Raw genomic sequence first — 13,634 nt, 5'->3', positions numbered from 1 at the left:
GACAACTTGAACAAACACCTCCACACTCTCTAGCAGATCAGATGTTGCTTCTTACAAATGCGAATGTCCTCAACACACTCACACACACACACACACCTGCAGTAAGCATACCTTCATGAGCCTCGGAGAGACTGTAAAAGTGTTTAGGTTCGCTAAGCCTTTGTCCCGGCGGTGGTAAAAAACAAAACAAAACAAAAAAAAACCACTGTATATAACAGTACAAATATAACTGGTTCATTTCATTATTTGGCCTCTCATAACCTCTGAAAAACATCAGACAGATTTTTCTGAAAGTTTTAATGAGGCAATTAGAGGTTTCTTCTAAGTTTAGGAGTTTGTGTATAGTCTCACAGATGATGTCATTTTCTCCGTATCCAGTTCCAAGAAGTCTGGATTTAGATAAGAGAATCCCCAGAATTTCTGGCTGGACCACCAGCTCTGTGCTCCTGGGGATCATGGGGGGAGGGGTGGGTGGGCATCAGACAGGGAGTAGAAGACTAGCAGACACGAAACAGACGGCGTTTCAGTCTCATGATTGAGCCTCTTTTATATCATGGCTCAATCATGAATGTTCTGGTTGTTAAAGACTTCCTGTATTTTATGTGTAGACATGTTTGTTTGCGGTGATGAAGATTACTGGTTCTTATAATTTGTTCAGTTTTACGGACTTAATGATTTGCACGTGGTAGTTTTCATATCCTTATAACTTCTGGAGAACGTGTGAATTTTTATACCTTTCCAGTGTACATTCTGCCAGGTTAGGAAGTAACACATAAGATGTCGAAGTAATTTTGGTCAAAAACTATTTTGCTCTTCTCTTTGTAAATATTTTCGCATCCAAAATGAAGATTGATCTTTGTATCAGCATGTGATTATTTATAAGTACAATCCTGTAATTGTGACAAACTTGTGAGAGAGCTGCACATGTTTAGCACTGGGGGCACTCATTGTCTGTCCTGTCTTTCTCCCAGGTCATCATGTGGCTTTACTGGACTCTGGGAACCTTACTGTATGTTGCCACGGTAATCCCAGCCCATTGCCAGAGTGGTGATGGTGGGGACTGGGGATCTGGTGATGAACTAGATTCTGTACTAAATGGCAATACGTCAGCTCACACTATTCATGTGGTAGGAGATGATCCAGCTGGAACTGGGAGCAGACGCTGGCAAGATACACAGTTCCAGGTCCTGCCCCAGACAAACAGTGATGATTGTGCTGTTCATTTCAGCACAAGCCAAGCCACTTCCCGTTATTCACGGGCTTACATGGAGGAGCTGGCCTATCTCAAGACTCTCCAGCATGGAAATCAGGCCGTGATGGAGAACTTGGTTCAGTTTGTAGGGGCGGAGATGGGAGATCAGCGCTATGAGGAGGTAATTCAGGAGAATATTATTGGCATCAAGGAGGATCACCTCAGCTGTGATGGTGTAGTGAAAAAAGTAGCTGAAGAGCTGGAGAGTCAACTTGAGGGGGACATCTTGGAGGTGCTGGCAGGGATTCAGAAGTGAGTAACTCCTTTACGGAATTTGCTGACATGATTCCTTGAGGGAAATTGCTGACATGATGGAGAATAACTTGAACTTTAGACTGGCTCTAAGAGAGATTGATCTGGGAGAAAACAAATCTCTTAATTTCAACTTGAAAACATCACCACATTTAAATAATTCAAGTGTATCAGTGCTATGAGTTCAGGAAATGTTAATATTTGAGGATGAAAATTCATGACATGAAGATGTCTGCTGAGGATAATTCTATAAGCTATACTTGACACAGAAACACACACACGCACACGCGCGCACACACACACACACACACACACACAATGCAGTTTTTGTAAGAAATCCAGATATTGCAAATTTATAGCATATTTCCCATCACCAAATACTATGGCGACGAAGCAATGAATACAATGATGTTAAAATTTAATTCATTAATTGATCAATAAGTAGTCTTGAAGAAGTTAAATAGAAAGGAAGCCCAGGTTTCACAGTAGAATAACGGTCAGAGTTTTGCTTTGTCCCTCATCTCTGGGTTTTCCATCAGGTCTGCTAGTGGGGAATGTAGATTCTTTGCCCCCTTTTGAGGCCCCTGATGTAAGGAACATTCTCTGGGTTACTTGGAGCTCACTCCTGCCAAATTTTCTTTTCCTCTCTTTTGCTTATGTTTTGTCTATTTCTTTTCTCTCTTTGAAAGGATCAAAGAGGAGTCTAAAGTATTTGCGGAAATGCTCCGTGCCACAGCAGACGTCGCCAGTCGAATAGAGAGCTCTTCTCGGGCGTTGCATGTGGAGCTTGGTGGGCAGAAAAGAAAGAATATGAAAGCACCCCGCTAAAATAGTCTCATTGTCCCAGAGAAAGATTCAAACTCTGACATGCCTCTCATCCATTTTCTTCGGAAATCAGAGACTCATCGCACATGTGCTGTGCTGTAAATGTAATGTTAAATTTTGTGATCACCATTTGAATACAGCTGACTTGGAAATAATTCCCAATTCCTATCATTTTTAAAAGAAATTAATATTTTTGCCATTGGGCACTTTGGCATGAAATTTCTAGCTTAATTTTTTTCAGGTAAAAAGGACGATACACAAATGAAGAAATGAATTTTGTATTGTTACGACAGAAGTCAGTTACTTGTCCATCAGTATGCTCAGTATCCTTTAGCAAACAAGAATGTGTAGAGAGCACCTTTTCTCAGGCAGCTTCAGTGTCATGGTCAAGTTGTCCTGCTGTTAGAGAGACATATGGGCAGCAGGAGCAGCGTGAACCGAAGGATTCAAGAGGGAAAATTCTTACATCTTAATGTCTTACATAAATTTGAGTGGTCTGAAAGAGTAGCACAAGCTCTACTGTGTTAAGCTGTCCTCTTAATCTATTTTATTCAATAATAAAATGGACAATTGACGTTTAGCTTCATATCCCCTTTTAAAAAGGCATGTCAACAACGGAGTCATCGCACAAGCAGCTAGCTGTTGTACACATTTATTTATCTATGCTTATAAGTGCTTTGAGCATGCAAGTGAGGGTGTATGTATATATGTGTGCGTGTGTGTGTGTGTGTTTATTAAAGAAAGAGAGAGAGAGAGAGAGAGAGAGAGAGAGAAGCAAATTGCTCCCGATTATACACATTGTTAAAAAAATACCTTTCATGTCTTTTATGTATACAGTAGTACAATTGTAAATGTATATATTATAAATATGGATGAAATAATGTCTTGAAATCTATGATGTTTGTCTTGGAGAATACATATCTGAGCATATTAAAAAGACTTGGCCATCTGTGTGGACTCGGTGTGCTCACAGGATCTTTTTGGTTTGTTTACTGCCATACACTCTGAGAGTGATGAGAGTCAAATATTAAAATAACAACAGCACAGATGAACAACCTTACAATGAAGATTCTTTCAAACAGTTGTCCCAATAATAATAAATTCACCTCTTCTTAACTGAGTAGTACATTCTCAGCTGGTATATTTAACTTTTCTGCCCTCTATTGGTGTTTTGAGGCGCTTGCACTCCACCAGTTTCCTTTCTCAAGAAATACCTGTGTTTTGAGCGGTTATAATTTTGTCAAAAAATAAATAAATAAATAATAAATAAAAAAAAGGCCATGCAAGCACAACATATTTATTTATTTGTTTGTTTTAGTAATTTCATTATTTTCCATTATTTAAATTCCATTCCCTCCTTTTGCAGTGCATGTTATATGTGTATGCAAATACGTGCATAAATATTAAACTAGGTCCTGCTCGATACTTCTTTCAGCAGTACACTGTGTTATCCTGGCATGAGTTCGCGGTTGATGGAAAGCTCGAAAGACAGTTCAAGAGAAGCTCTGGTCCCTCCTATTCTGGTTGACATCACTTTGGCGTGGCAGATAGTGCCGAGTAAAGCAGTTCATAGGTAGAAACAAAGCTACGCCCGGTCAGTCTCTGTGGGTGCGCGGTATTACCGCATCAGTTGGTATTTGGATGGCTGAGAGTAACTGAAGACTGGTCTATAGAGAACTGCGACAGGAGTTGCACCGATACAGTTAAGATTTCACTCTGTCAGATCGCTCTAAACAACGGCATTTCACCATAGAAAAAAGAAAAACTTTTTACTGCTGAATTCAGCCTTTAACAGGTGGCAGCCGGCTTATGCTTTTCAGTGTGTATTACTACACAATGATCATTCATCGAGGGTTGAAGTTTTCACGAGCCTCAAAGACTGGAGGAAACTGAATACATTTCACTGCTTAAAAAATTATTATGTTTGACCGCAGCCTTCTGGATAATGGTGCCTAACGTTTATACCACATTAACAGATTTACACGTGTAGCGTTTTTGAAGAGGCTTGGATTATTTGAGAACGACGTAAAAATATGTGATCACCTTCAGAAACTGTTTGTGTCAAAGCGAACTGTCTATCGAAAAGCATCACACTGCCCGTGTAACACCCGCCCCGTGACAGACGAGGTACTGTAACAGAAAAAAAACATGACTCTCTTTCTGAGCGAGATCATAGTACTGAGCATTTCTTCGTAGGTATGGCGTTAATGTAACATCACAGAAAACCCAGTTTCCTCAGCGCGCTCTTTGGTCACAGTGGAAGTCACTCTAGAGGTTATGGAGCGCGTTTTCCATCACCTGTTCTATCCGAGGACCGCGTTATTCTCTTTATTCTTATGGCTGTCAGGTAAGTTGAGCTTCGTTTTGTCGTGCTGTATGATTTGCACTAATAGGCTCTACGTCAGGAATTTTTTTTTTTAGGAAATCACAAGGTTTAAAAATGATCATAACAAAATTTTCAAATAAAAATTTTCAAAGAGCAGACGAGCGGGCTATTTCTTTAAAACAGAATTTTACGCGTTAGAATGAACCTTGCAGGTTTAAAAACCTAATGCTTTGATTTAAGTATTGTGGAGGTACCTTACTGTGCCTGAATCAGTCAGTTAAATTAAAAGTTCTTTAAGGGAGAAATTTGGCAGTTCGGATTGACCAGCGCAGCTGACTGGCTGACTGACTGAGTGTTTTCTTACTTTTCACTTTGACTTCAGAGGGAAAACTTTCTAAAATGTACCCTCCTGTACTCTACATATGTATATGTTTTCCCTCTTTTTTAACAAAATATCTGGACATCCTACATCCTACATTATCACCAGCTTGAAAGAGTTTGACTGAAGCAGCATGGCTGCTGACTGCATTTAGACTCCCCACCTGCTCCCAGCAAAATGCATGCTTGTGGGGTGGCTTTAGCACGTCTACTGTGCTGGACATCATCCAAGACACGATTCATGGATGGCCTTGAAGAACCGGGGTGTCATCTCATTTAAGTTCTCTCCTGATATGTGGCTTTGATCTAACTCACTAGAAGGCTCTTGTCAGTCCCTCCACCTGGTCTGTACTGTTTTCTGACAGACTCCAGAACATCTGCACAGAGCTGGCATCACATGTGGGGTGTGCATAATTGAAGCACGGTGTAGGAAGCCTCATCAAATCAGACTGCATGATTAATCATGAATGAAGGCAGATTTCCTTTATGTCAATGGTCAATCCACGAGGTTTGAGGAGACAGATGAGGTAGAAGAGTATACTTATTTTTCTCATGTTTAATTTGACCAAGGGGAAGGAGGGTTTCACAGATGTATGATTCCTAATCTTTTAGGGGACTCCGTTTCTCCTTTCTTCAGTGGTCACAGTGTAGAGACTGAAAAACTCAGATATCTTCAGGTTTTAAAGTACATTCAACTGACCATAACTCCCAGGGCAGATGTTAACATTGATTTTCGAATGACATAGTGGTATTCCCCTAGAGTCTGATTCACTGTCCAGTAATAGATAAGCCATCAGTAAGTGAGAGCTACAAGGGAGCTAAGTGCTAGACACTGACATTCACAGAGCTCTTGTGATGTGTAGCATCCTGACCTGACATGTTCTATGGATGAAAACTGCCCTATTAATGTAGGGTTTCAATGCCACCTCAGCTCAAAATTTAGACTTGAATTGTCCAACTTAGGGAGCAAGGACACTTGTGCCGATTTATTGTAGATGTTGGGGCTTGGGCAGGGGTGGTGGAGTGGGTTGTAGCTGAGGCTAGATATGTCATGTGTATATGTGTGGGGGGCGGGGGGGGGGGGGTGTAGTAAAAATGGTTGTCCTACTTACAGAAAACAACTTTCAAAGTTCATAAAAATCTAGTGTTAAAATAAGTATCTGAGAGGCCTAAGCAGTAAAAACAATTCTAATTATAGTACAATGCTGAAAGTTATGTTGATAATGAAAAAAAAATAAGAAGAGAAGAGCTTTTGCATTCAATGTTACGAAAAATTAAGATGAAAATCCTAGTGATTTAATCAATGAAAAACAATTGACAAACTCAGGATAACGATGCAACTAATTGTGGCAATGTGAAAGGAATTAATGAGAGTAATTAAAAAGCATAATCTGCAGATCTAGATATGGAATCTGTTAATTAATTAATGTTCCAGTGATATGCCACCAGTGTTGTCTGTAAGCATGATCTCAAATCCATAACTGGCCTCTTCTCTCTCATCACTAAAAATCAAACTTCTTGCCTTTCCCATCTACTTAATAGTGAGTTTGTATCAGTTACTGCTGACTTAAGGGTTTGACTATACCACTCTCATTTAGAGGATGCATGACCTTAAGTTATTGAGGAGGCATCTCCATGACTGAGTGCCAATAAAACACACAAGAGACATCATGAGTGGTTAATATAGCAGAATTTCTTTGGCTAACAAACATACTCTGATTATAGTACAAAGTGGGACATGGGACAGCTCATGCGTAGATCCTCTTAAAAATAATTTATATCAGTTTTAATCATTTAAAATGAATCTTTCATATTTGATGATAAATTGCATAGTGATGAATGTAAAATAGTAATGAGAGCAATAGGACGATGTTATAGTTATTCGCACGAGTGTCAAATATACATTTCAGTTCTCTTTTTCTGCCTATGATGTAGAATATTAATTTTTAAAGAAATCTAACAGTTGCACGTTGGTGCACTCTAAAGCAGCGAACCAACTGGACAGTGTCCTATTTCCCTTCTTTCTCTGTTCAGCGGGAATATTTCAGCACTCATCATAGGATAATGAAATTGTAATTTAAAGGGATTAAACTGTGTTTAACCCTTGTTTCGAGTTCATACAGCCTACCTATGAGAGCTGTACATGTCAAATGCCAGGTGGGGGAATTACAAGGGGTCATTTCAGCAGAAACAACACTCTGCTTGTTGGGTGCCGCTTTTCACCCAATAAAACATTTGATTTGTCTACATATTGAAGCCTTATAATCCATGTAACATTTTGTCTAGTTCAGAATAGGTGAATTTCACAGAGCATGACATTACTTCTAAAAGAAGTGCTACTTCTCATTTATTTATTTTTTATTTACCCATAACTGAATGAAACGTTTTACTTTTTCTTTCATTCATTTACAGGTAAGCCATACTTGATGGTTTGGGGCCAAGCATTTCTGCTAATGCTACAATGCTGCAACAGTTACTAATGTAATAAAGGAATGACTCATTTCTTCTCCTTAATTTGCAGTTTCCTGTTATGACAAGACACACTCGCATGCTGAGGATGAACTCTTCAAAAAGCTGTTCATCGGCTACAACAAGTGGTCCAGACCCGTGCCCAACACCTCAGATGTAGTAATTGTCAAGTTTGGCCTCTCCATCGCCCAACTGATTGATGTGGTAAGTGTCAGTATTCTCCTGAAAAAGAAAAGAACAAAAGAAAACAAAGAATGGGAAATGCAACACTCTTGACAGTGTATATTATTACAAGCATGAGGAAAACTTTAGCAGGGTTTATGTGAGACCTGAGCTCAGAAATTCACAGGAGTAGGCTATTTGTCTGGGCACTGAGGCTCTTGGATCAGGAATCAGTCAGGAATCAGTCAGGGGTCATTCGAAACATGTGAGCCTAACAGATTCAGGATAAGCACAGGATCTGTCAAACCATTTAAATGAAGCTGGGTCAGGTTAGGATACCAGCATCAGGTTACCACAGACTTCACAAAGAGTCTTTGACATGCAATGGACCTGAATTGTTTTTGCTAAATGACCATAAATTAAAGTTTACTGAGTGAATGTTTGGCACTGCGCAACACAAGATCATCTCACATGTCTTGCTGAGTTGTCAAAGTTTGCTGAGGATATGCAAGCTCATAAAGGCAGAGTGCCATAGACAGACAGTCATTTCAGACCACAGTTCTCCTGTTAGACAATTTTAAGAGGTGTTTTTTTTTTCTTCGCTAAATGAATTTGCTCAGTGGTTGTTGTTTAAAAAGTTTTGGTATGATTTTTTTCTGAAGGCAAAATTTGTCTTTGGCTGCGATGTTTGTCGACTAAAATGTCCATAATTACAGTGTATTCGGTGCTCTACATAATCTACCTTGTTTTTCACTGGCAGGACTGTTTGGAAAATGGTGCTAAAAGATAGCATTTCTGCCTCTATGGGCCAAATATTTACAATGTTAGAAATACTACCAGATGTGGGATAAAGATCAGTGAAATGTACCAAGATACGGGAAGAAAAGTTATGTCGCTTCGGTTTGTGTGTACACTTACCCCAGTCAGACTTACCACTCGTCACTTAGTGAGGGTATAGATAGTTCTTGGAACTTTGTTAAGTTGTCGTTAGGGAAATGAAAGAATAAAAAAACGTAAGAAGGAGCTAATCTGACTCTTAATCTGGTTTGTGGCATTCCATCACGAGTTTGAATCTAGTTTGTGGCTCTCCATCATGAGTCGAAAACAAATTTTAGCACAGAGACTGGCTGAGTTTTCCATTCTTCACTCCTACACACAGCAGCTCATGTCTACAGTTATATTTAGAAGTGTAACCTTTGTTGCCGAGGACAATCAACAGAAGAGTCACGCTCTTTCCAATCAAAGAGATTCTAAATATTCCCATTAAGTGTATCCATATTTCCTCTTTACACTTACAGAGCACAGTAAGACTTGTCTTCACTGAAGGCTTGTCCAAGAACTAGTTTCATACCAAGATTTGTTCAAGATAAAAAGAAATGCACTGATTTTTTTTTTATTATTATTATGATCTTATTTTAGTTCAGTTGAGACTTGAATTGGTAGCTAACCTACCCTTCATTAATGTGACCAATGATGTTAAAAGGGCAAGAACAAGAACTTTTCTGAAACTATACTGAAAGACTTTACGGTCCTGATGAATCATTTGTTTTTTGCTGAAGAGTTCTTATCCATCAGGATATTAAAGTTAAGATGCCGCTGTGCTCAGTTGTTAGGTCAGTGCGACCTGTCTCAATCAAAGGCGTTTTCCTGGACGGAACCCAGACTGTTCTTTCATCTTATCATCCTCTTCTCTCCTTCCTCTCTCTTTTTTTTTCACACTCTCCCTCCTCGCTGTAGGATGAGAAAAACCAGATGATGACTACCAATGTATGGCTGAAACAGGTGTGTACATTGTCAAAGCTCACATTTAATTCATTGTGTAATAGTAAAATTGAAAAATTGATATTCCCTTTGCATATTCATATATATTTTACACAGAAATAAAAAAGATCAGAGTTTCAATACTCAATGTGTATACTAAGATTTTGAAATAAGAAAAGATATACATCACATATACATCATTGCCTGCTGTCACTTCCTCCAGGAATGGAATGATTACAAACTGCGATGGAGGCCGTCAGACTACGACAATGTGACATCTATCAGAGTACCGTCAGAACTCATCTGGGTCCCAGACATTGTCCTCTACAATAAGTAAGTGAGTTCTAACAGACACAGAGGTTTGGGAAAGTGATATCACACTCCAGCGCAAAGGCTTTGAGGAGGTTGTTTGTGTCACTACAGACGTTTAGACAGAGGATAATACATGTCAACTCAAAATGCTGTGTAGAACATTTGAAATGCTGAGTTGGTACCTTCAAGTGTCCCAGACGTGAAATTTGGTCATCAGCTATTTTATTGTCATTGTAATACAATGCCACCTTCATGGCACTGTTTTAGGAAGAGGGCCATTAAAAATATGTAAGTTGACTGCCACCTACTGGAAAGTTAATGTCACTGCTCTCAGTGCTCTCAGCTGGTCATGCATTTCATATAATTGCTTAAAAGTAGAATATCCCTGTGGCAGATTATGATGCATGTGCTCACTACTTATTGTCCTGAAGTAGTCACTTGAGCCTCTGTAAATAGGCGTATAATTAGTTTGCTCCAGTCGGCCTGGATTGAGGAGTCACGGCTGGCGTAGGAGCATCTGCTTAAGGAAAATGACAGGCAGATGCATCGATAAGAGCTCTTTATTATCTCCTCAGCTAGCTACAATTACTGTCACAGCTCATGGTAATACTGATTGGATTAGCCAGGCAGCACACATTTCATCAACTTAAGTACATTAAAGATAAAGATCTGACTGTCAGCTACTCTTACGAAACAGTACTTTACTGAAGTTTATTTTTCAAAAGTGCACTTTACTTTTCAGGTACTATTTTTGTCCTTATTATGGCCTAATCATGACCTGCTTTTAGTGGATGTGTAGTCTAAGTACAGTGAATGTAACAGTGTTCCAGTAAAGAACGCTTTAAAAGTGTGTGTCTTCTTTGTAAAGATATTTTTTTACGACATCTTTTCGGTAATATGCATACATAATACATGAATGGTTACCGTATAAAATCAATATTCATGTGTAATATTTAAATAAGGTGGTTCATTCCGAACCTACTCAAGAATAGCTCTTTCTGGAATTACATATTTATGTTATGAATCAATCTGATTCAACCGTAACTGACCTACCTAATGTTCATCTACCCTTTCAGTGCAGACGGTGAATTTGCTGTAACCCATATGACCAAAGCCCACCTTTTCTACACGGGTAAAGTACGGTGGGTACCCCCTGCCATCTACAAGAGCTCCTGCAGCATAGATGTCACCTTCTTTCCATTCGATCAGCAGAACTGCAAGATGAAATTTGGCTCTTGGACGTACGACAAGGCTAAGATCGACCTGGAGCGTATTGAGAACACGGTGGACCTGAAAGACTACTGGGAGAGTGGGGAGTGGGCGATCATCAACGCAGTGGGAACCTACAATACCAAAAAATACGACTGTTGCCATGAGATTTACCCGGACATTACTTATTACTTCATCATCCGCAGGCTTCCTCTCTTCTACACCATCAACCTCATCATTCCATGTCTGCTCATCTCCTGTCTGACCGTGCTGGTCTTTTACCTGCCATCTGACTGCGGAGAGAAGATCACACTTTGCATCTCTGTTCTTCTCTCCCTTACTGTCTTCCTCTTGCTCATCACAGAGATCATCCCATCCACATCGCTGGTCATCCCTCTCATTGGTGAATACCTGCTCTTCACCATGATCTTTGTCACTCTCTCCATCGTCATAACCGTGTTTGTGCTGAATGTGCACCACCGGTCGCCAGGGACGCACAAGATGCCTCGCTGGGTGCACTCGGTATTTCTGGACCTGATCCCGCGTTGGCTGTTCATGCGCAGGCCCGCGCCCGACAGCCGACGGCGCCAGAGGTTGTTTCTCTTACGGCGCCAGCGGGATTCGGCGTCGCGAGCCGTCGGCCCGGCTCCCGCCTCCTGCTTAAGCACGTCTGCGAGTTGGTTCTCCGGAGAGATGCCGGCGGAGGAGCTACGGAGGCACTGCTGTTACGAAGACCTGGAGCTCGGAACGTTGTCGTCCACTTTTTCTCTCTCGTTCCGCCCACCCTCGCCCCGTCCCCCTGGCTCAACACCCCCACCGCAGCAGAAGCATGGCCCCTCCACTAGACTAGAGATAGGTATGGCTAACAGGCAGCTGGGGAGCAGGGCCAATGCCACAAAGAGACCTGCCCAGGTGGACAGTCCGTTGTCAGATAACCCAGGACTCACTTTATCCCCCAGTGTCCTGCAGGCCTTGGAGGGAGTGCTCTACATAGCAGATCACCTGAGAGCAGAAGATGCTGATTTCAGTGTGAGTGTGACCGCGCAAATCCAAGCGTTGTTTTGTTTTCTTATGCATTGGCAACTGCATAAAACCAGTTTACCAGCTGCACATTGTTGTTGCAGCCCGTTCTTGATCACATATTTCCTTTCTTGCTGAGCGCTAATGAACCTTATTTTACCAATGATAGATTTGGTGATTAATGAACAAGTTTAATCAGTGCAACAACAAAAATATTCTTTATAGTGAGCCTCAAGGATTATGGTGTTTACTACAAGATTTCTCAGTTAGCCTTAATCTCAAGGAGAAAAAGCTCTTGATTTCTGACTTGCTGTTTTATGGCTAAGAGATCCCTCTTTGAAGTACACCCCTCTAGAGCTGGGAATCATTGTCTGGCACAACCTTTCTGGTCACTGATTGTCAGGCTTGAAAGGAGAGTTTCGTGTGCCAAATTACATTATACACCATGGGACCAGGGATGTACACCCAAACTCCGAATTCACACATATGGAATCATATGTCATAAATGTAAAGACTCAATCAGTGCTAAACATAGAGCAATTACAAAAGAGAAGACCAAACCACCTGTAAATTAAGCTTGCTCCTCCTTTCCTCTCTGTTCCCTCTCTTTTTACACAGGTGAAAGAGGACTGGAAGTACGTTGCCATGGTGATTGACCGGATCTTTCTATGGATGTTCATCATAGTGTGCCTGCTAGGAACGATTGGCCTGTTCCTACCACCATGGCTGGCAGGTATGATTTAAGACTGGCACACACACACTGTCACATACTGCAAAAAAAAAGGACCTTTCATTACGGGCTGACTCACACAGGATCCACATAAAGATGCTGTGTCCTGTCACAAGGACTGCCAGAAAACCACCATCACGCAGGGACGACTGGATTTTCTCCTTGATGGACAGGGAACGTCTCACTCAAAGCTCCGAGGACCTGACTCGTTACTGGGAACTAAACATAAGCCTGAGCTAAAGTAGAGGCGTTCATCTAAATGTCTTGATGTTCTGACGCTATTATGGAAACAAATGTACAAAAAATAAAACTGGTTAGCCACAAATACAAGCCTTCTAATAAAAACTGACAACTGTAAAGAACACAATTTAATCTACTTGACAAGTTTCTGACAAAAAAGAGGAGCATGTGATATTGGCATCTCACTTTGCATGTCATGGACCACTAATCTCAAAGATGAGTAAAATTTTAAGGGTGCGTCACATATCCTGAAATAGCCCTACAAAGGCAATCTAACAATCATACACACACACACACACACACACACACACCACGCAGGGCTACAGCCCCACTGTCCTTTTCCTATGGCTGAAGATGTGTGATATGCAGAGATGACCTTTGGACAGACAATAGCACAAGACTGTAGAGGGGTGTCTGAAGAAGGGGGACAGAAGCTTTCTTAGAGTTTTCTGTTCATATTTATACTGTCAGAGTCATTTCCTGACGTGTGGGGGCACAGGTGCAAAAGAGGATGGCTCATTATTTGGTCTCCATGAGCAGAACTGACAAAGGGCACTGGATGTACGGCAGAACTACATAAGGATATATTTTATCTAAATGTAGGTACAAAAAGCAAACATCAAGGTCCACGCGAACCAGCGGCAAAATGAGGTGTTATGGATGACCATCGTGTCCTATTTGCTGATACGCTCATATTA

The 13,634-nt window shown here is 40.8% G+C and overlaps 1 protein-coding gene across 1 annotated transcript; it reads left to right on the top strand.

Moving 5' to 3' along the window:
* The first annotated feature begins 977 nt into the window (after positions 1–977).
* On the top strand, positions 978–12,710 carry LOC115810234 (neuronal acetylcholine receptor subunit alpha-2-like). Its single transcript, XM_030772162.1, has 7 exons — positions 978–1,504; positions 2,194–2,294; positions 7,555–7,706; positions 9,402–9,446; positions 9,649–9,758; positions 10,814–11,975; positions 12,585–12,710. Exons 1-7 carry the CDS (start codon positions 978–980, stop codon positions 12,708–12,710), a joined length of 2,223 nt encoding a protein of 740 aa, XP_030628022.1.
* Positions 12,711–13,634: the final 924 nt, after the last annotated feature.

The sequence above is a fragment of the Chanos chanos genome, chromosome 4 (assembly GCF_902362185.1).
Source record: "Chanos chanos chromosome 4, fChaCha1.1, whole genome shotgun sequence".
NCBI lineage: Eukaryota > Metazoa > Chordata > Actinopteri > Gonorynchiformes > Chanidae > Chanos > Chanos chanos.
This window is presented reverse-complemented; position numbering and strand designations above follow the sequence as displayed.

Excerpts from the sequence above, each read along its gene's own strand:
- LOC115810234 (XM_030772162.1), top strand. The coding sequence starts at position 978 with ATGTGGCTTTACTGGACTCTGGGAACCTTACTGTATGTTGCCACGGTA. Across the intron at positions 9,447-9,648 it reads CCAATGTATGGCTGAAACAG|GAATGGAATGATTACAAACT; the intron begins GTGTGTACATTG and ends CACTTCCTCCAG. Across the intron at positions 11,976-12,584 it reads CAGAAGATGCTGATTTCAGT|GTGAAAGAGGACTGGAAGTA; the intron begins GTGAGTGTGACC and ends CTTTTTACACAG.